Raw genomic sequence first — 21190 nt, 5'->3', positions numbered from 1 at the left:
AAAAAGAAAAGAAAAGGAAAAGCAATTTCATGGCGAAGAAGTCGTCGGTTATTGATCGACATGGAAGATGCCAATGTAGCTGGGAAAATAGTGAAGGCCTTCAAAGAATGGGGATGCTTCAGGTTGGTCAACCACGGCGTCGCACCGGAGCTGATGGCGGAGATGATGGAGGTGGCGCGTGCTCTCACGGCGGATCTCCCCATGGAGATGAAGATGAGGACTACCGACCCTCTTTACCCTCCCAGAGGTTACACCAAGCCCACATCGGGTTAGCCCCTTTACGAGGGCCTCAATCTATACGACGTCGCTTTGCCCGGAACAATCGACCGTTTCTGCTCTCAGATCGACGCCTCTCCCAATCACAAGTCAGATCATCTCTCATTTCTATATTCATATTCGGTGGTATATTTATAATTCAGAGCTTTCATGCGAACATACGCCATTTTTTTTCAAGTTTGTAAAATTGAGTAATTTAATCTTAAAAATTAGCATCCGCGGGCCACATTTAAGTTCAATCGGGCTATTTTTGCACTTATGATGTGCCCAAATGTGGCCCAAATATATCAAATTTTAAAATAAAATTGTTCAATTCTGAAAGCTCGAAAAAAAATTGACCTATTTTTGTAAAGGGGTTATTACCGGAAAACACCTAAACTTTGTCAATTTTCTGATTTATATCATGACCTTTATTTTTTGTCAGAAAATACATGAATTTAAGATTGATTCTAAATCGTCCCATGACATGCAATTTCGCCCAAATCCAATTTGATGTCGTAGTGAGAAATAGCAAGTCGTGGGACTATTCAAACTGGATTTGGACAAAATTGACATATTCCGCCCTATTATTGGTCTGCAGCTTTGGTTAACCCCCTAATTAGTTGATTATTCAAATTAGATTTGGGCAAAATTGCCCGCTAGGAGATTATTTACAATCAATATTAAATTCATGTATTTTCTGGCAAAAATAAAGGTCATGATATAAACCAGAAAATTGGCAAACTTTGGGTATTTTTTTGGCAATTACCCCTTTTGTAAACCTCCATGAGATAGTGGCAAATTTCTTTTTTTAACTCTTAGACAATAATAAAATTACAAATATACCATTGAATTCACACGTTTTACAAATATTGATTCGTGAGAGGAGTCTAGCGGTAGAGTGGTTAATGTCTAACTCAAAGGTCTTGGTTTGCAGTCCACTATAGCGCGATCTTTATATTTCGTTATTTAATTTTTTATTAATTTATAAAAAGAATGAAATAAAATTATGAAACTATCTGACACAAGATTCTCTCTTTTCCACATATTCCATAGAGGTGTTGGAAAAGTACACGTTGAGACTTCACGAGCTGACACAGTTTCTGGGGAGAAAGCTGATGGAGGGGTTGGGTATGGAAGGGGATTTATTCAAAAACTACGCATGCTTGTTAAAAATCAACAAATACAGTCATGGGCCTGAAACTGTGGGATTGACAAGCGGGAATATTCATACAGATCCTGGGTTTATCACCTTATTGCAGGATGATGATGCCGTCAATGGCCTTGAGGTCATGGACAAGATTACCGGAGAATTTATTCCGCTCGATCACATCCCAGGATCTCTAGTTATTAATCTCGGAGATGCTGCTGAGGTAATTCCCTTTTTTTTATACTTTTTGTCATATCGTTTCACGAGTTAAAATAAATCACTTGATAGTTATATTCAGCTCTAAATCCGTATCTTGCTGAAGCTATGTGTGTTCCACATCAATTTGATAAATTATCATGTTTTTAGTACTCACTTCGTCCACAAAAATAATCCTGAAATAGTGAAATGGGACTAAACGGGTTTTAATGTGTTTGGTAGCCATGCTTAGAAATGGTGTGATTAATAAAACTAAGATAAATAATATAGAAAATATGAGATTAGTTATCTTTCAAGTCTGGATGAATAATATGAGGGTGGAGGATGTATTACTTATTAAGGTGAAATAGTAGAATAAGACCGAGCCATTTAACTATCACGGCCCGACTTGTTAAATAATATGGGCTACCAAACGCCCATATAAGCCAAGATTATTTAATAATCTTGGCTTATATAGTGTATTGTGAGTAGAGGAAGGATCTCACTTAAAAAATAATGTTAATAATGATAATTAATAGTATTGTAATAGAGAAAAGGGCAGCATGTGATAGAAAATTTTCATAAATAGAAATAGACTAATTTTTGTGGAGGTTCCAAAATGACAAAAATAGATTATTTTTTTGTAGACAGATGGAGTATATAAGTTTTGACAACCCTTTCAATTTTTAAGAGATGATAGACTCAGTTTTAATATACAGCTTCTATCCCACGAAACTTGAACAATTATTTTTTGCACGGATTTTAAGAAAAGTGCTCAAGCTTCACGAGACAATCCGACAAGAAATACTGCTCAAACTTTGTGGAACGGAGGGAGTATCTGTAATTGGATTTGAATCATAAAACTTTTGTTTTGAGATAGATTTGAATCTTAAAATGATGGAAATATTTGACATATATAAGATTTCACTTCATTTGTCTTTATCTATATTGTTCTTTAATTAGTTCCTTAGTTTTGAATTGACATTTAAGGAGCTAGCATGTTTTTAATGGAATATTTTTATTTTTATTATTCTGAATTCAATCCTTTCAATGAGATATGAATCATGCAAAGTTAGCACCAATTATAAAATTATAAAAATATTGGTACATTCCAAAACTTCAATCCATATTAATAAACAATGAATTAACATATAACCTTTTCATCTGTTTAGACTAATCATGAACGCCCCCTTACGTTTATAATTTGATATGTCTAAGGTTTGGAGCAACGGAAGGTTTTACATACCAAAACATCGAGTGCAGTGTCGTGTGCCGACAGTTCGTAGATCCATAGGTTATTTTGGATTGGCTCCGAGAGATGGGAAACTGGAAACGCCACCGGAGATGGTGGATTCCGACCACCCATGCCGCTATGCCCCATTCGACTTCGAAGAGTACAGAGAATCAACACGTTTGGGTAATGGAGAAGTTCTTCAGCTTTTTCTCTCCAAGAGTTCGTGAAAATTATAATATATATATATATATATATATATATATATATATATATATATATATAGGGGGCCGCTCCAATGAGACCCCCTAATTTTAGTGAGATCTAGGGCACGATCTGGCGCGTTTATTTTATCAATCCTATGGCTGATATTGTATCCGGAGGGTGATTTTTTTTCGCAGGGTTCGAATCCTGGAGGGAGCAGAATATTTTAAATTTTGTTATTTATCAGTATATACTGCATTGTTCATCAGTATATACGGCTCTGTTCATCAATATATATGTCTTATTCATTACGAATTTTTTTATTTTTATTTTTCATCAGTATATACATCTTGTTCATTAGATATACGTTTTGTTCATTAGTATTATATGTCTTATTCATTGTACTCATGTTACACGAAAAATAGGGGGTCTCACTGGAGCGCGCCCCTATATATATATATATATATATATATATATATATATATATATATATAGGAAGAGGTTCTAATAAAAACCTCTGTTAAAATGAGAACTAGGAACCTAATCTTGACCTTTTAAGTATTAGATCTAATGGTTAAGATTTAGTCAACAAAAGAAACTGTGCATCTATTATATTTTACTGTGCAATTAAAAAATATGCAATTTATGCAATTGAAACCAACAATGCAAAATACTCAAGCAAATCGAAATTGTGCATCTATGCTATTGAAACTGTGCATCTATGCAATCGAAATTGTGCATATGTAGTTTAATCTCAGCCCTCTATTTTATTTAAATCAATGACTTTAAATTGGTTCCTAGTTTTCATCTTAAGAGGGGTTTTTATATTAACCCTACCCTATATATATATATATATATATAGGGTATGGTTCAAGAGAGAACTACATTATTTGTGAGAACGGGAGAACCATCAAATCTAATGCATTCACTGTAAAAATTAATGCATTCGCTGTTAAAATTAATGCACTAATTTTTTTTTTAAAAAAATGCTCCATTCAGGATTCGAACCCAGGTTCTATATTCATCCAACAAGATGATGCATCCACCATAGATCTTGATGATCGAATGGCTGAAAATGGTTCTCCGTTCTTTTTTTATTTATAGTTCTTTCTTAAACCTCTCCCTATATATATATATATAGGGTTGAGTTCAATAGAGAATTATCTTTTTATTCATTATGAACAAATCTATTCATTTTACGAACAGATCAACATAAGTAATGAACAGTCGTATTTAGTAAAAATAGAGAAAAACTCGCCACCAGCAGGATTCGAACCCTTGGCAAATTGTTGTTCATGTGGTACATTAATTTGTTCATTAAAATTATAGATATGTTCGTTTTTATTTTACGAATTCTCTATTCTCCACAATATTTAACTACTCTATTGAACCCTTCTCTCTCTCTCTCTCTCTCTCTCTATCTATATATATATATATATAGGGTCAGCTTCAATGGAGACCACTTCCTATATAGAGAATAGAGACCAAATCAGAATCATTGATCTCACCAAAATCAATGAATCAGATTAATCCGAATTCTTTAAGTTTAAGAAATCCTGTAAATTCCTCATTTTCCAATTCTGGGAACCAACGAACATTATTATGAACTTACGAACATACTAATGTTCGTCGATGTGTTCGTATAAAAAATAAATGAACATACTAATGTTCGTTGATATGTTCGTATAAAAATAAATGAACATACAAATAAACATACTTATGTTCGTAACTTCATAATAATGTTCGTTGGTTCCCAGAATTGGAAAATGAGGAATTTACGAAATTTCCTAAACTTGAAGAATTCAAATGAATCTGATTCATTGATTTTGGTGAGATCAATGTCTCTGATTTGGTCTTCATTCTCTATATAGGAAAGTGGTCTCCATTGAAGCTGACCCTATATATATAGAGAGAGAGAGAGAAGAGTCCCTATATATATATATAGAGAGAGAGAAGAGTTCAATGGAGACCACTTCCCTATATAGAGAATAGAGACCAAATCAGATCCACTGATCTCACCAAAATCAATGAATCAGATTAATCCGAATTCTTCAAGTTTAGGAAATCTTATAAATTCCTCATTTTCCAATTCTGGGAACCAACGAACATTATTATGAACTTACGAACCATGACAATAAATTGACGGGTGAGCACAAATTCCCAATGGACTGGGAGCACATGGGAAAGCAAATGTTGAGAAAATGTGGTGGTCTGCCATTAGCTATAAAAGAGGTGGGAAAGCAGTTAGCAGAAAGGAAAGTCTCAGGAGGGAGTAAATGGGAACAACTTCTTGAATCGGTTGATTTTGGTTGAACATTGAAGTTATTGGAACCATTTTTATCATAAATTGGATCCTAAATTGGACTCATGTTTCTTGTGTATGGCCTTCTTTAAGGAAAATACAACTTTGAGGAAAGAAAAGTTGACACATATTTGGGTTTTAGGAGGAACAGTATGGGATTCAGATTGTCAACCATATTTAGATGGTTTGATTAATGAATCTGTTATTGAAGTCAAGAACAATAGCACGAAGTATTGCATGAATGTTGTGCTACACATGCTAGCAATCCAAAAAGCTGAGGAGAAACTAGATTTTGAGATCCTAAGGAACAATGGAAATAATCGACCCTCCCAGAGTCCTCGTCATCGTGTTATCATTTGTAGCAGAGACAAGTTCAATTACTCTACAGATCAAGATAAACATCTTGTTTCTCTCTTCTTCCATGGAGGTGGCTACTTGGACATTTTATCCATCTTATTGGAAGAGCTTTGAACTACTTAAGATACTTGACTTGGAAGATTTTGGGTTGAAGATTTTACCGGAAAGTATTGGCACATTGATGAATTACGATACTTGGGATTGAGAAACAATTACATGCATGAGCTCCTAGACTCATTGGGGTGCTTGGAAAAGCTTGAGGTTCTCGACATAGCTCAAAACTTTATGGTGGAGGTCCCACATATTATATGTGAATTGTGTAGCTTTCGTCACTTCTACTTGTCTGAAGTGATTTGCAGGAGGCCTTTGAAGATTGACACGCTATATATATATATATATATATATATATATATATATATATATATATAGGGTTAGGTTTTATTGAGAAGCCCAAATATGTTGAGAAGTTGAGAAGCAATCCAATAGATGAACATGTCAATTAGTTTTTATGAACGCGGGTTTGATCTGGGGTTCGATCCTTGGCGGTGGCGTATTTTTTAACCAATTAAATAGATTCGTATGTTCGTCAGTTATATTTGGTATGTTCAAAGAATTTATTGATATGGGGTCTAATTGCCATGTTCATCAAAATGTACTGACATATTCATCTATTAGATTGCTTCTTAACTTCTCAACACATTTGAGCTTCTCAATTGAACCACTCCCTATATATATATATATATATATATATATATATATATATATATATATAGGGGAAGGCTAAAATAAGAACGCTTCTTAAAATATAAATTAGGAACCATTTTCAGCCCTTAGATCATCAAGATCTACGGTTGATTCATCACCTTGTTGGATAAATTCATGGTCCTGAGTTCGAATCCCAAAGGTAGCAAAAAAATATTTTTCGCAATTCATGCCTTTATACAGTTATTCATGCGTGTTATACATAAAATTCATGCATTTTTGTTGGTTCGTAATTCTTAAAATAAGGGTGGTTTATTGAATAACCACCCCCTATATATATATATATATATATATATATATATATATATATATATATATATATTTGCAAAAATAGGCCACTATTTTTCGGACTTGCAAAAATAGGCCAATTATTTTAGTTTTTGGTATTTCTAGGCCACATGTCTACCTAATCAGGCTATTTTGGGCCACATTTTGACCCCAAAAAGTGGCCTATAAATGCTGAATTGAGCTCAAATGTGGCCTAAAAATGACAAAAACTAAAATAATTGGCATATTTTTGCAAGTTCGTAAAATAGTGGCCTATTTTTGCAAAGCGCCCTAAGATAATGGCCTTCAATAATTTTAAACTCTGAAAAATTGGGCATAGAAGAATTGGATGGAAACTCAGATGTACGCATGTTCTTTGTGTCATTGGCCGATTTCGAGTATCTTGAACACCTAATCTTAAGAGGGCATCGTTTCAAAAGCATGCCTTGTTTGGATGAGCTTCATTTTCTATGAAGTGTTTCTACAATCAAATTGGATGGACTCCTTGCCAGGTTACCAAATAAGCTCCCTCCAAAACTTAAATCATTGACGTTGGTTAATAGCTGTCTTGATGAAGACCCCATGCCACTACTAGGGAAGTTATCCCTAAGGTATCTCAAATTGCGAAATGCATACACTGGTCAACGAATGGTGATCTTGCACAGCACCTTCTTTCGTCTCGAAATCCTGTGCATCGAAGAGTTATGGAATCTGAGAAATGTACAAGTTGGAGAGAGTGCAATGCGTTTTCTCAAGAAATTAGAAATCCATGATTGCCCATATCCGGATACCCTCCCAGAAGCGATTGTGTTGCTTGAATATCTAAAGCTGTTAAAGATGGTGACAAGCAAAAACATTGCTGCAAAAATCAAGAATTCAGGCTTAATCTCCGAAACAGGGATCGTGAATATTATCAATCCATGAGGTAGGGTAGGGTAGTTGTCTGCATTATTTATTGTTACGTATGTTTTGCTTGTTGGCGTTAATTTGGATAGTTTCTAGCTACATTTTCTCCCTCGATGCTGGGATATATTGTTGGCTGCTCAAGTTATAGCTGCAGATTTTGACAATATTATTCTCGTCCCTCAGATTTCTAATATTTAATTTGCTAAGTATTTCTATAAGTTTACAGCTGCGAATAGTGCTTATCTTGATTTTTTTTTATATATAAATTACACAAGTAAATAAAGAAATTCAAAGACCGAGACCGAGGACTTGAACCCAAGACATTAGTCCTGGACATTAATTAACCTCCTACCGCTAGGCCTACACACGCACACTGTTTATCTCGATTTTCATGTTGAACCTTGTGTTGTTACTATAAATTGTGATAACAATATTGCTGTGTTGGTTGAGTCGATTTCTCGACTGAATTATTCTGCACTTCTTGCGTGTAATTTTTTTTAAAAAGAAAGGAAAAAAGAAAAAGAACTTGTGTTGTTGCATGGTGAGGACATTTTCGTAATTAAATAGTATAAAATTTTACTTTAATATTAAATAAAAAATAATTAGAATTAATTAATTTTAGTTAGGGTTTACGTATAAATTAGAATGTTAACAAATCAAAAATAGCTAAATTCTTTTTATTTTTGAATAATTTTTTTTAAATAAATCATTTTTTTATTATTTTGATTAGTTCATGACTGACCAAAATAGGATCAAATAACACTACTCATTCAATTAATAGTAAGGTATGAAATAAAGGGCAGCTTCCAATAAGCTCAAGGGTGATTCGATTCATAGCCCACTCTTTACTCAGTATAGCCCCAATCTAAAATAATAATAATAATAATAACAATAACAATAATAATAAATTTACTAATTTATCCTATAGTCTATAGCCCTCAAATTAAATACAGTATAGCTAGCCCATAACCTCTACAACTTTTAATGTGTCGTATCGTTTTCCGTTCAAGTTCCCACCACATAACTTCACAAATTCGATTGTCATCACAAACACATTTTTATGTCTGTTAATTATACACAACTGGTGCATATTTCACTACTGAAGTTTTCGAAAGGCTTACGTCGAAAAGAAAATTCAAGAAGAGGCTTCCATGTTCTGATTTTCAAAATCGATTTTGATTGTATATGCTTCTTAGGAGTACTCGTAAGATTTCTATGTTTCCAACTTTGCTTCGACACAGTTGAGACAAGGGGAGGATTGAATAGTAACGTAAGGAACAATCACAAAGGTAATTTCCAAATGCATTTTTGATTTTTATATATATACACTTTTATGTTTAACAATATGCTTTGTTAAGGGATCTACAATACTAGCTAAAAGCTAACGGATGGGACAGAGGATCTCATCTCTAACAACCATCATAGTATAAACAATTAAGTGATCATTTCACATGCATTTCCTAATCAAGTTGCTAAGTTGGACAAATTTTCATGCGTCATATATTGCTTGCGAATCTTCAGTACTATATTTAACAAGTAAAAGAAATATTACTCCCTCTGTCCACTAATTCATGAGCTAAGAGGCAAACACGAATTTTAAGAAAAAATTAATGTATATTTATTAGTTGAGTGGAGAAAAGGACCACAAAGTGTATTGTTTATTAGTTGAATGGAGAAAAAGTGTATTGCTATTGAGATCCACCAATTAAAATATGAATAAAAACTTACTAAAAATAAATAGGCCTTGAGTTGGTGGACGAACCAAAAAGAAAAGAAAGCCTTAAATTAGTGGACGGAGGGAGTAATATGTTTTGGTGATAGGATCGATATTGGATCAACTATTTGGATTTCTCTTAAACTTATCTCATGTCTGCAACAGTAAGTCAACACCTTGTTTCTTGAGAAAAGCAAGAGACAAGTGTGCGGGAAATAATGAATTTATAATAATATATATCATGCTGTCTAAGCCACCAAATCTTAATCTATTATATATTCCATTTTAATTGTAACAAAAGACTTTTGGAATCTATATCAAAAAACGAAAGCAAAAGCTAAGGATCGAAAAGGGAGGATTGATTCGGAATGTAGATCAAGACGAGTAGAAGAAGATTCACAAACAGGTATTTTTTCTTTCTTTAATTCATTTTTTTTTAATCTTTCACTGCAGGAAATTTTTTTATACCCAGAATCATTTGGATGCCCGATTAAATTGCTTTTCTTGTAGAATTTTTTTTATTCTAGCTAGTCTTGTTTGCTAATAGCTGTTAACTTGGGTAATGGATCACTTCAATTTTTCTTTCGCAATATGAACAAGAATAAGCAACAATAACTTTTCATGTTCAACTTTTCAATGTTTTCAATTGATCTGGAGTATCATGTTTCACTGAATCGCGGAAAATCTAACTAAAGACTTTTACAAAACTCGTTAAATTGCTCGCAAATTGGACGTTTCCTAAAGAGATAATATATAGATTTAGTATTTAGTTTTATGATTATATTAGATTTTGATATTATAATTTTTTTAGATGAGTTATTATAATTTTGATTTAGGAAATTAATGTTTTGATGTTCCAATTTACTGTGTGCACTAGTACGCTCTCTCATGTGATGCACGGGCTAGAACATATTTTAAAATTAAAAATATATATATATATATATATATATATATATATAAATTATTCTAGTCGTCCATAAAATATTTTCCTGCGAAAAGCGGACACGAAAAAATTAATTATATAGAGTCAGACTTTAATAGCTGTTATCTTGCAATGGTATCCTCTATTTTACTATTTATTGTGCACGATCATGTTCTATTCTTAATTTCTTATATTTTTAATTACTTTTTCTTTAATTACTGACTATTAAATTCCCTATTAAGGCAGTTTGGTGGAAGCAGAAACATGTCGGAGGCCCTCCTCTTATCGGTGATACAGAAGCTCGACATTATTTATCGATATGATAGATATGCGGTGGGCTTGGGGAACGTGAGAAAAGTAATTAAAAAGATGAGAGAGATTATGGATATTGTGAGGGATAAGAAATTGGAAGATGGAAGAACCCTAAATTTTTTGGTATGTGACCTTGTACAAATGGCTGATAATGCCATCGACATTTTCAAACAACACGAATCCTTCTCAGAATGGAGGTATAAGTCCATCAATAGTTGGATCAAAGAGATGAAAAAGAAAATGCTTAAACTGGGAGATGATGGGGCAGAGATGAGACCATCAGATAATGTTGATGACAAATACGTGGTGGGGTTGGAGGAAGATGTGGAAATGCTGCTTCGCCTATGGATTATTGGTGGGGAAGAATACATGAAGACTGTTGTTATCAAAGGGATGATTGGGATTGGAAAGACAACTCTTGCGAGAGAGATATACAACCATGCAGCCGTCATTAAGCGATTCGAGCGCCGTGCTTGGGTATCTAATTCTACTTACTTCACTCTTAAAGAGCTACTTATCCAACTAATACAACAGGTAGCGGTAGAAGATCCTCAGAATCTCCATACATCTTCCTCATTGGAGAATATGGACAACCGAAGCCTCCAAGATATGCTTTGCCAACACCTGCAAGGAATGCGATATTTTATAGTTCTCGACGACTTGCCCAAACAAATGCACTTGACGTCGTTCTTGAATGCTCTTCCAGGAAAAGGTATGTATGATCATCTTCCTGCTTATGATCTAGTCGTGTTGCGCTGATAATTTAATTTTGTATTCTTCTTATGTAAGCAGACTATGGAAGTAGACTGCTGCTCACAAGTCACATGAAGCATCCCGACATATGGCATGACGAAGTTCATCAGATGAAACCTTTGGATTCGAATAAGAGCTGGCAATTGTTTTTGGAAACAATAAACCATGGCAATAAGTTGACGGGTGAGCACAAATTCCCAATGGACTTGAAGCATATGGGAAAACAACTGTTGAAGAAATGCGGTGGTCTGCCATTAGCTATAAAAGAGGTGGGGAAGCAGTTAGTGGAGCAGAAAGTCTCAGGAGTGAGTGAATGGGAACAACTTCTTGAATCATTTGATTTTGGTTCAACATTGAAGTTATTGGAACCATTTTATCATAAATTGGATCCCAAATTGGAGCCGTGTTTGTTGTGTATGGCTTTCTTTAAGGAAAATACAACTTTGAGGGCAGAAAAGTTGACGGCGATTTGGGTTGCAGGAGGAGTAGTGGATACAGAATATAAATGTAAAGCATTTTTAGATGGTTTAGTTAAGGAATCTGTTATTGATGTCAAGGACAAGAGCACGGAGTATGGCATGAATCCTCTGCTACACATGTTATCCATCCAAAAAGCAGAGGAAAAAATTGGTTTTGAGGTCCTAAGGAAAAATGGAAATAATCGAGCCTTTGAGAGTCCTCGTCATCATCGTGTTATCATTTGTTGCAGAGACAAGTTCAACTACTCCACGGATCAGGATAAACATCTTGTTTCTCTCTTCTTCCATGGAGGTGGCTACTTCGACACTAGTTCTTCTTATTGGAAGAGCTTCGAGCTACTTAAGATACTTGACTTGGAAGACTTTGGGTTGAAGATTCTACCAGAAACTATCGGCACATTGATGGAATTAAGATACTTGGGATTGAGAAATAATTACCTAAAAGAGCTGTCACAGTTGTTAAGGTGCTTGAAAAAGCTTGAGGTTCTTGACATATCTCAAAACTTTATGGTGGAGGTGCCGGATATTATATGGGAAATGCCTAGCCTTCGTCACATCTACATGTCTGAAGTGATTTGCCGAGAGCCTTTGAAGATAGATGCGCTAAGGAATCTGGAGACCTTAACCTACGTCTCGGTTGATAATTGGACATATGAGCTCTCTGCCTTGAAAGAGTTGAGGTATCTCAAGAAATTAGGGATAGAAGGATTGGATGGAAACTCAGATGTAAGCAAGCTCTTTGTGTCATTGGCTGAGTTGAAGAAGCTTGACCACCTAATCTTAAGAGGGTATCGTTTCAGAAGCATGCCTTGTTTGGATGAGCTTCGTGTTCTACACAAGCTCGAAACACTCAAATTGGATGGACTCCTTGCCAGGCTTCCAAGGAGTTTCCCTCCAAATATTGAATCATTGACGTTGGTTAATAGTTGTCTTGATGAAGACCCCATGCCACGACTCGCGGAGAATGACTCCAGGCTGAAGCACCTCAAATTGCGGAATGCATACACTGGTCAACAAATGGTGATCTTGCCATACCGCTTCCGTTCTCTTGAAGTCCTGTGCATCCAAGAGTTGTGGAATCTGAGAAATATACAATGTGAAGGTTCATTGAACTGTTTCGACAAAATAGAAATCCATGATTGTCCAAATCTGGATACCCTGCCAGAAGCGATTGGATCGTTTCCATTTATGAAGGAGATAAAGATGGTGACAACCAAAAACATTGCAGCAAAGATCAGGAACTTAGACTTCATCTCCAAAATAGATATCGTGAATATTAATTCATGAGCTAGCTCCGTTGTATGCGTTATTGTTTCGTATGTTTTGCTTGTTGGCGTTAGTTTGGATGATTTCTAGCTAGATGTTCTTCCTTGGTGGTTGTGTGTTTGTAGATGACATTTATTTGCTTTGACAATTGTGGTCTCTTCATTTCTTCACTTTCTATTTGGTGTTTCTAGCTAGATTTTACTGTCTCAACTGCCCCCCCTCTCGCTCTCTCTCTAACTTTTTTTCGTTGCGTAGAAGAATCAAATGAGACTCAGACAAAAATGGAAACGCCAAATCCATGACCATGTGTTGTGCGGGTTCAAATCGACATTACTTTCAAAGAAGCAATTGCATTTGCATAGTCAAGATTATGAATAATTGTGCGGTGATGGCGGTGGCGTTTTCAATATTACGTTTGGTGACTAATTTGAGGTTTGATTCTTGTTAATTCCCTTTTATATTTTGATCGAAAAGATATGATGACTAATTTGATGGATTATTTTCACACAATTGTGGATTATTAAAGTTGGTTGTCTGATTTTATAATACAATCTAATATCTCTAAACATATACCCCTCCGTCCCACGAATCTTGACACGTTTGGTTTCAGCACGAGAATTAAGGAGTTGTTGATTAGTGTTTCAAGTATGTAGTTAATAAAGTATAAAAGTGATAAAGTAGGAGAGAGGATGTAAATTATTACCTTATTTGGAAATGTGTCAAGATTCGTGGGACGGCCCAAAAAGGAAAACGTGTCAAGATTCGTGGGACGGAGAGAGTATCAATGACATACTGTGTACTTGTGTTTGAGAAACTCATTAAAAACTTTAATTCACTCAAGTACAAGGTACCCCATAAAAAGGAATGATGCTGGGAAGTGGGAATCACTCATTCTGTTGACTTCATGTTATAAATTGACAATATATTAATGCACCATCCTCACTGGATTTCACCAAACATGGCTATTTTTACTGGATACCACATCTATATGTATACTGGAAATTTCACACCTCGTAGGACGCGGTGTTTATATAATTGCTCCGTGAATTATGGGATTAATAACGATGCTAGTCAAATATTTTCAAGTGCAGCCATATTATACTAACTTGTAGGAGAATTTCTACAAGACATAAACTCATAAAAATTGCAGCAATCTACAAATACATTTTATACAAACTACTTAATATTTTTAAGACATTATGCATCATATATGCACAGTGTATTCAACCGGAAGCTACATTGAGGCATATACAATGTACATACAAAAGACAACCTCAAAATGTTAATAAAATGTCACTGACATAGTTTAATAGAACCAAAAGTCAAAGATAGAATTGTACAAGTACATACAAAAGTTACCTCAAAGTCTCATCGAATTATTCACTTTATGAGTCCAATATTCTTCGCTTAATTCTTACACCACCCTTTGGTTTGAGTGTTGGTGTTTGTGGGACTATGTTATCTGAAAAGTAGTAGTAGTAGTAGTAGTAGCACTAGCACCAGCAATAACAATAACAATAACAATAAGTTAATGACAAACAATAATGTATTTGCATACTATATATCCTATATCGTTGATGACGTCATTCAACTATTGACATCGTTGTTTCATGTGGAATATTCACCTTTATTATACTCACCTTTATTTTGCCGGCAACCACTGCAATGAATATGTGGAAGTCCTCTTTTATGAAATTTGACCACATAAAAATAAGCAACAATCACCCAAAACAACGGTCTTTTACAATTTCCTTTTTCAAGTACTCAATTTTGTGGAAGTCCTCTTTTATGAAATTTGACCACATACAAATAAGCAGCAACTACCCAAAACAACGAGTCTTTTACAATTTCCTTTTTCAAGTATTCAATTTTTTCTCTGAAAACTCTTGCATACTAATCAACTCTATTATGAGTGTTTTCAACAAGAAATGATCAACTTTGAATTTTCACTTACTTTGGTTTACAAGTCATTGTGAGAAAAATACCTCGAAGTCCATATTTAGCAACAAGCGCCACCGCATTCATGTAACGGATCATGCGGCCCACCTATGAGATGAGAAGACCCACCGGTGTCAACAACAAGAACACACATCTTTCTTTTTATCACGGTCTTATTTGAAAATTACAAACCATAGTCAATAAAAATATTAATAGCAACACCACTTACTAACAATCTCACATAATGATAAATTGAATTGTGCATACCTAGACACACAACAAATATAATTATGCACATGTCATGCTTCTCGACCGAGTAGTCGGAGCAGGTGAACACTCACGGCCGAAAATATTTGGCATAGCCATAATAGTTGCAGATTAATGAGGTAAACTAAAACATAAACATTTTGAAGTTGTCACATATATGGTCGTGTACGACATTTGAACGAAGATTTAAAATTAAATTCATAGCAAAACAAATACAACCAACAAAGAATTGAGAAATACATGGCAGGGGTGATAACACAGCTCGCAACATGCATTGTAGAAGAATTAAAATTACCATGCACTATACTCTAAAGCAAAGACATAGAACCAATAAACTAAAGGTAAGTGTGCAACCGATTCAAATGAGCCCCAAAAAAAGAAAAAAACAAAGAAAGCCAGTAACCTTTTTTGAAAGCACACACATCTTCTTTTTGTCATAACAAGGTATCTAAAAAACGTGACCAAAGTCACGTTTGAGAATTTAGTAATTGATTTATATGTGATAAATAGATAAAATTGAACTTGTTTAGAATTGTGATTGGAGTTGAATTCTTTTATGTTCATGATTATAATAATAATCAACTAAATAAAAATATTAGAATAATAATAATAATATGATATTACACTATTGTCCTTCAAATAAATAAATAAATAGGGACATATTAGGCAAATGAAATTTTGTAAAACAAGGCTCTTCTATAATAGGTATAGATTATTATTATTACGGGTCCATTTTTTTTATGTATACTACTAGCATTAAAAAATTTAGGAGGCCAAAAAAATCATATACCTAAATATTTTTGGATAATAGCGACAGAGTGTAACTGCATGACTTTAAAAAGACACACTTAGAATTTGATGAGGGAGAAAGTGCAGATGATAGAGGTAAGATGATTGAATAGAAATACTCTTGAATAATATAAAGAACTCCTCTCACGAGGCCACTACAGCGAGGTGCTGTCCCTAATTCCCTTAATCTCTGGATACCCTCCAGACAAAACTAATCTAACTTAAATAAGAAAACCCTAAAGGCCCATGCTGGAACACAGCCCATGCACTTAAGCCCAAACTGACTTTAATTCAACTAAAAGCCTGTGCTGGAACACAGCCCAAACACTTAAGCCCAAACTGACTTTAAATAATTAAAAGGAAAATACTGAATAACTCAAAACTAATAATTAACCACATTATGCGCTCCACGCGTATAAACTCTCCACGCAGGTTTCGGACTCTCACTATCAATTGCCTCCTCCGTCGAAACAGCCTTGTCCTCAAGGCTGAAAGTAGGAAATTGACCGCGCACATCAGACACATCCATCCACGTCGTCTCCTCATTGCCAAAGCCACACCATTTCACCAACACTTGATCAACCGAAACGCCATCCCGAAGCACAGAACAACGCTGCAGCACTGCCTCTGGCTCATAGGGTGGATCAACGGATAATAAATCATCTGGCAAGGAGGAAATAACCTGCACATCACCCACAACCTTCTTCAATAACGACACATGAAAAACCGGATGCACACGAGAATCTGGAGGAAGCTTGAGACGGTATGCCACAGCACCAATGCGAGCCTCAATCTCAAATGGCCCATAGAATCGTGGTGCCAACTTCCGATTCCGAGCCGCAAATAAAGTGGACTGCCGGTAGGGCCTGAACTTAAGAAACACCAAGTCTCCCACATCAAACTCCACATCCCGACGGTGCTTGTTGGCTTCTCGAACCATACGCTGCTGAGCTCTTTCCAAATGAAATTGCAAATGTGATAAAATCTGATCCCGAGAACATAGAGACTCAGCCAAAGCTTGTACACGTATCTCCCCTGGCAAAAAACTCACGATACGGGGCGGTGGCTTGCCATAAACAACTTCGAAAGGGGTGGTGCCTGCCGCCGTGTGGAACCCAGTGTTATAGCAAAATTCAGCCCAAGAGAGCCACTTACTCCAGAATTTTGGTTGCTCTGAAGAAAAACAACGCAGATAGGTTTCAAGACAACGATTCAAGACTTCCGTTTGTCCATCGGTCTCAGGATGATATGTTGAGCTCATGTGCAAAGTGGTGCCAGAGCTTCGGAATAACTCCCTCCAGAAAGAGCTGAGGAAAATAGGATCTCGATCTGAAACGATCGAGCGAGGAATACCGTGGAGACGTACCACCTCCTTAACAAAAATCTCTGCAACTGACTTTGCAGTGAATGGATGACGTAAGGATATAAAATGGCCATATTTAGAGAATCGATCCACCACCACGAGCACACAGTCAACGCCCCCAGATCGAGGTAGCCCACTAATGAAATCCAAACTTATATCCTCCCATACAGCCGAAGGGATAGGCAGAGATTGTAACAGACCAGCTGATGATTTTGTTTCGGATTTGTTACGTTGACATACCTCACAACTCGCCACAAACTTAGTGACGCACTGCATCATGCCGGGCCAGAACACATTAGAAGCTAGACGACGATAGGTGCGATATGCTCCCGAATGACCAGCGGTGGGAGTGGAGTGGAATTCTCGGAGGAGTTTCGAAATCCAAGCTGAGGTCGCTGGAATTACAAGGCGTCCCTTATAAAACAGCGTCCCGTGCGCCAGAGTATAATGTTTAGGTGCTGACTCGCCGTCCTGCAATGCTGCAATAATAACGCCTAGACTCGGGTCTTTCTTGATCTCATCCTGTAACTTCACCCAATCCAGCCAATTAGGAAGAGTTATAGCAGATAATTTCCCTTCTTTGCCATTATCCCCTTCCTCATCACGACGGGACAATGCATCCGCTGCTCGGTTCAGCCCACCTTCCTTGTACACAATTGCGAAGTCGTAGTCAAGCAACTTCGCTGCCCAATTTTGTTAAGCCGGTGTGGTGAGAGCTTGAGACAGAAGATGGCGCAAGGATCTTTGGTCCGTCCTCACCATAAAATGACGACCAAGTAGATACGGTCGTCAATATTGCACTGCTAAGACCAAAGCCATCAACTCTTTCTCATATGCAGATTTTGACAAAGATAGCCCCTTTAATCCCTTACTAAAGTAAGCAATCGGTCGACTGTTCTACATAAGTACTACCCCGATTCCTCATCCCGACGCGTCACACTCCACAACAAACTCCTTTGAGAAATCAGGCGTATTGAGGACATGGGCTAATGTGAGTGCTTGTTTAAGCTTAGTAAATGCTATAGCCGCTTCAGGGTTCCAACACCAGCGAGTTTGAGTTTCCTTTTTAAGTAATTCCGTCAGTGGAGTGGCAATCTTGCCGTAGTTTGAAATAAACCGGCGGTAATACCCTGTTAAGCCCAAAAATCCACGTAACCCCGAGCCGTAGTGGGCGTTGGCCACTGAAGTACAACCGAAATCTTTGCGGGATCCATCTGAACTCCTGTACTCGACACTACATGCCCCAGATATTCCACCTCCTGTCTTCCTAACACGCATTTCTTAGGATTAATCACCAACTCATGAGATTTTAAAATATGAAATACCACATCAAGATGTTGTAGGTGATCTGTCCAGGTACGAGGATGTCATCAAAGAAAACCAAAACAAATTTTCGGAGATGTGGTCGGAGTATGTCGTTCATCAATCCTTGAAAAGTGGCTGGTGCGTTGGTGAGACCGAACGGCATCACCAAGAATTCATAATGACCCGAATGTGTCCGAAAGGCTATCTTGGGAATATCCTCACTAGCTACCCGATCTGGTGGTACCCGGCTCGGAGATCCAATTTCGAAAACCATTGTGCCCCGTATAACTCATCCAATAACTCTTGAATAACAGGAATCGGATACTTATCAGCTACTGTGAGTTTATTAAGTTCTTGATAGTCCACACAGAAACGCCACGATCCATCTTTCTTTCGAACTAACAACATCGGGCTAGAATACGGGCTGGTACTAGGCTGTATAATCCCTACAGCAAACATCTCTGCGACAAGGCGCTCCATCTCATCTTTTTGAGCGTTATTATATCGGTACGGGCGTACCGATACGGGTTGTGTGCCAGGCTGCAACTCAATATGGTGGTTTTGTGCCCGTGACGGTGGCAGTCCGGTCGGCGGCCTGGAGACTGTTGGAAAAGATGAAATGATAGCGGACAGATCTACCCGTTTTGCATCTGAGAGACCCTCTGATATTCCGAATTGGTCTAATAATGATCCCCCCGACATTGACCACAACCACCAACACATGTCCCATTTTTCCAAAGACTGCAGTTGTCGCCGTTCACAGACTCAACGAGATAATGAAGGATCCCCCACTAGTTTCTGTTGTCGTCCATGCAAGGTGAATTGCATCGACATTTTAGCCCAGTTAGCCTTAACCTCGCCTAAGGTGGCGAGCTAAGAAAGTCCCAATATGATATCCACGCGGCTCAAGGGAAATACATAACACGATATAGGATATAGTTCAGAATTCAAAACAAGGAGAAAATCCTTACATATCCCGCTAGTATTTACTCATGAGCCGTCGCCCAGAACAACAGAAAATGCAGTTGCCTTTTGCACTGGCCAATTCAACTCCTCTACTGTTCTCTCCGAAATGAAGCAATGGGTGGCTCCACTATCGACCATCACCACTAATCGGCGACCCTCGACTTTCCCACCAATTTCATTGTTTGCGGCCCGTCTAAACCAAAAGTGGTAAGTACAGATAGTTGCATATCGGTCGATTCATCCGCCTCTACCTTCGGTGTTGGGTTCTCGAGTACAGGGGAGTCATCTAGAGGTTCGTCTGATTCCTCTCCAATCAAGACATTCAAAGTTTTGGGCGGACCGCGATGCGTTGGGCTATATCTCTGCCCACACCGAAAGTATGTGCCAGCTGCACGGTGTTTCTGGTAATCAGTCTCCGACATCTGGCAAAAATTTCGCAGGTTTTTCGGAGTAAAGGAAGTCGATGAACCAATCAACGAATCACTTGTCGGCGCATATGGTCTGGCTATAGTGCTCAAGGGCGGGCACGAGCTGTATACTGGCTGGGAGAAGTTACTCGAAGTAGAAATAGGACGCGAAGAAGTTGGAGCAAACGGTGTAGCATGATCCAATTTTCGAGCAATTTGTATAGCCGCTGAATAATCCTTAATGATTGTATCCTATATCTGTGCGCGCAATTCTCTCTTCAACCCGCTTAGGAAAAATCCCATATAATGGATATCTGAGAAGTCTCGATTTTTGAAGGCTGCTATGTAATCCTCCAATGAGCCCATTTTCTTGACCGAGGCTAAGGATTCGTATATATTCAAAATTGATTCGTCGCCAAAACAGATCAACAATTCCTCTATAAATGTTGGCCAATCAATTTGAGGAATTCTCCTCCTCAACAACTGATACCATGACATCGCTGGGCCCGCCATCGCGATCATGGCAAGTTTCAACTTCTGATTTTCGGGAGTCTCATGAACCAGAAAATATTGCTCCACTCGTGCCAGCCATACTCGAGCGTCGGGGCCATCAAAACTGGGCAAATCCATCTTCTGCGCTGGTGTCGCTGACGGTGGTGTGTTTTGTATCAAGTCATGGCTCATGTCGCCGGAGTCACCCTTGAAAGACCCATCGATGGATAGCTTTGCCAATATGGCGTCCATCTTGGTAAGCAGCACTTTCTGATCTGATGCCGCTGCATCTTGTTTTGCTTCCAATATGTGAAACGCGCCGCTCAACTCTTCAACCACCTTCTCTATCTGATCCAGACGAGATTCTGCGCTGCGGGTTGTCACCACCATCTTTCGATTCCACGCTCACCGCACCAAATTGATAGAAGTAAGATGATTGAATAGAAATACTCTTGAATAATATAAAGAAATCCTCTCTCGAGGCCACTACAGCGAGGTGCTGTCCCTAATTCCCTTAATCTCTGGATACCCTCCAGACAAAACTAATCTAACTTAAATAAGAAAACCCTAAAGGCCCATGCTGGAACA

At 37.2% G+C, this 21190-nt stretch overlaps 2 protein-coding genes across 3 annotated transcripts; both read left to right on the top strand.

Moving 5' to 3' along the window:
• Positions 1-60: 60 nt before the first annotated feature.
• LOC131018264 (2-oxoglutarate-dependent dioxygenase DAO-like) lies at positions 61-3061 on the top strand. The gene is made up of 3 exons (XM_057946987.1): positions 61-247; positions 1312-1628; positions 2819-3061. Exons 1-3 carry the CDS (start codon positions 61-63, stop codon positions 3059-3061), a joined length of 747 nt encoding a protein of 248 aa, XP_057802970.1.
• A 6433-nt stretch (positions 3062-9494) lies between these two features.
• Positions 9495-13245, top strand: LOC131017401 (disease resistance RPP8-like protein 3). Of its 2 annotated transcripts, none has more exons than XM_057946142.1 (3): positions 9495-9749; positions 10512-11289; positions 11370-13245. In XM_057946142.1, the coding sequence occupies exons 2-3, from the start codon at positions 10530-10532 to the stop codon at positions 13094-13096; spliced, it is 2487 nt and encodes an 828-aa protein (XP_057802125.1). In that variant the 5' UTR covers positions 9495-9749; positions 10512-10529; the 3' UTR covers positions 13097-13245. The 2 variants fall into 2 exon arrangements, with proteins under 2 accessions (XP_057802125.1, XP_057802123.1); XM_057946140.1 differs by having other exon boundaries at positions 9498-9749; positions 10508-11289.
• Positions 13246-21190: the final 7945 nt, after the last annotated feature.

The sequence above is a fragment of the Salvia miltiorrhiza genome, chromosome 3, assembly GCF_028751815.1.
Source record: "Salvia miltiorrhiza cultivar Shanhuang (shh) chromosome 3, IMPLAD_Smil_shh, whole genome shotgun sequence".
NCBI lineage: Eukaryota > Viridiplantae > Streptophyta > Magnoliopsida > Lamiales > Lamiaceae > Salvia > Salvia miltiorrhiza.
Note: the sequence above shows the minus strand (reverse complement) of the source record. Positions and strands in the feature narration are given on the sequence as shown.